The 288-nt window shown below is 69.8% G+C and overlaps 1 protein-coding gene across 1 annotated transcript in view; it reads right to left on the reverse strand.

Annotated features, from left to right (window-relative positions):
- CD74 (CD74 molecule, major histocompatibility complex, class II invariant chain) overlaps positions 1 to 219 on the reverse strand; it is a gene marked incomplete at its 5' end in the record, with an annotated part of 2,653 nt that extends 2,434 nt beyond the window's left edge. The window contains one exon of the mRNA XM_008941465.1: positions 23 to 219. Coding sequence (XP_008939713.1) covers positions 23 to 219 — 197 coding nt within the window. The remainder of the gene's footprint in view (positions 1 to 22) is intronic.
- Between the last annotated feature and the right edge of the window lie 69 nt (positions 220 to 288).

Below are 288 nucleotides of genomic sequence, written 5' to 3' on the forward strand. Positions count from 1 at the left end.
TGGGGTCCGGGGGGCTACTGACTGGCGGGCAGCTTCCTCCGCAGTGCCTCCAGCTGCAGGGTCTGGGAGGTCTTGGTCAGCTTGCTGATCTGCCCGCTCTGCTGGTACACGAAGTAGAGGGTGACGGCCTGGCCGACGATCAGCAGGGCCACCAGGATGGAGACCGTGGGGAGGGCGGCCCTGCGGCCCAGCGCAGCCCTGCGGGACGTGGGGAGAGGGCTGAGCAGGGCAGGATGCCATCGCTGCCCCCCAAAACCCTCCTGCGGCAGCCCGCATCAGCCCCCCACA

The sequence above is a fragment of the Merops nubicus genome, unplaced genomic scaffold (genome assembly GCF_000691845.1).
Source record: "Merops nubicus isolate BGI_N331 unplaced genomic scaffold, ASM69184v1 scaffold31145, whole genome shotgun sequence".
Taxonomy (NCBI): Eukaryota; Metazoa; Chordata; class Aves; order Coraciiformes; family Meropidae; genus Merops; species Merops nubicus.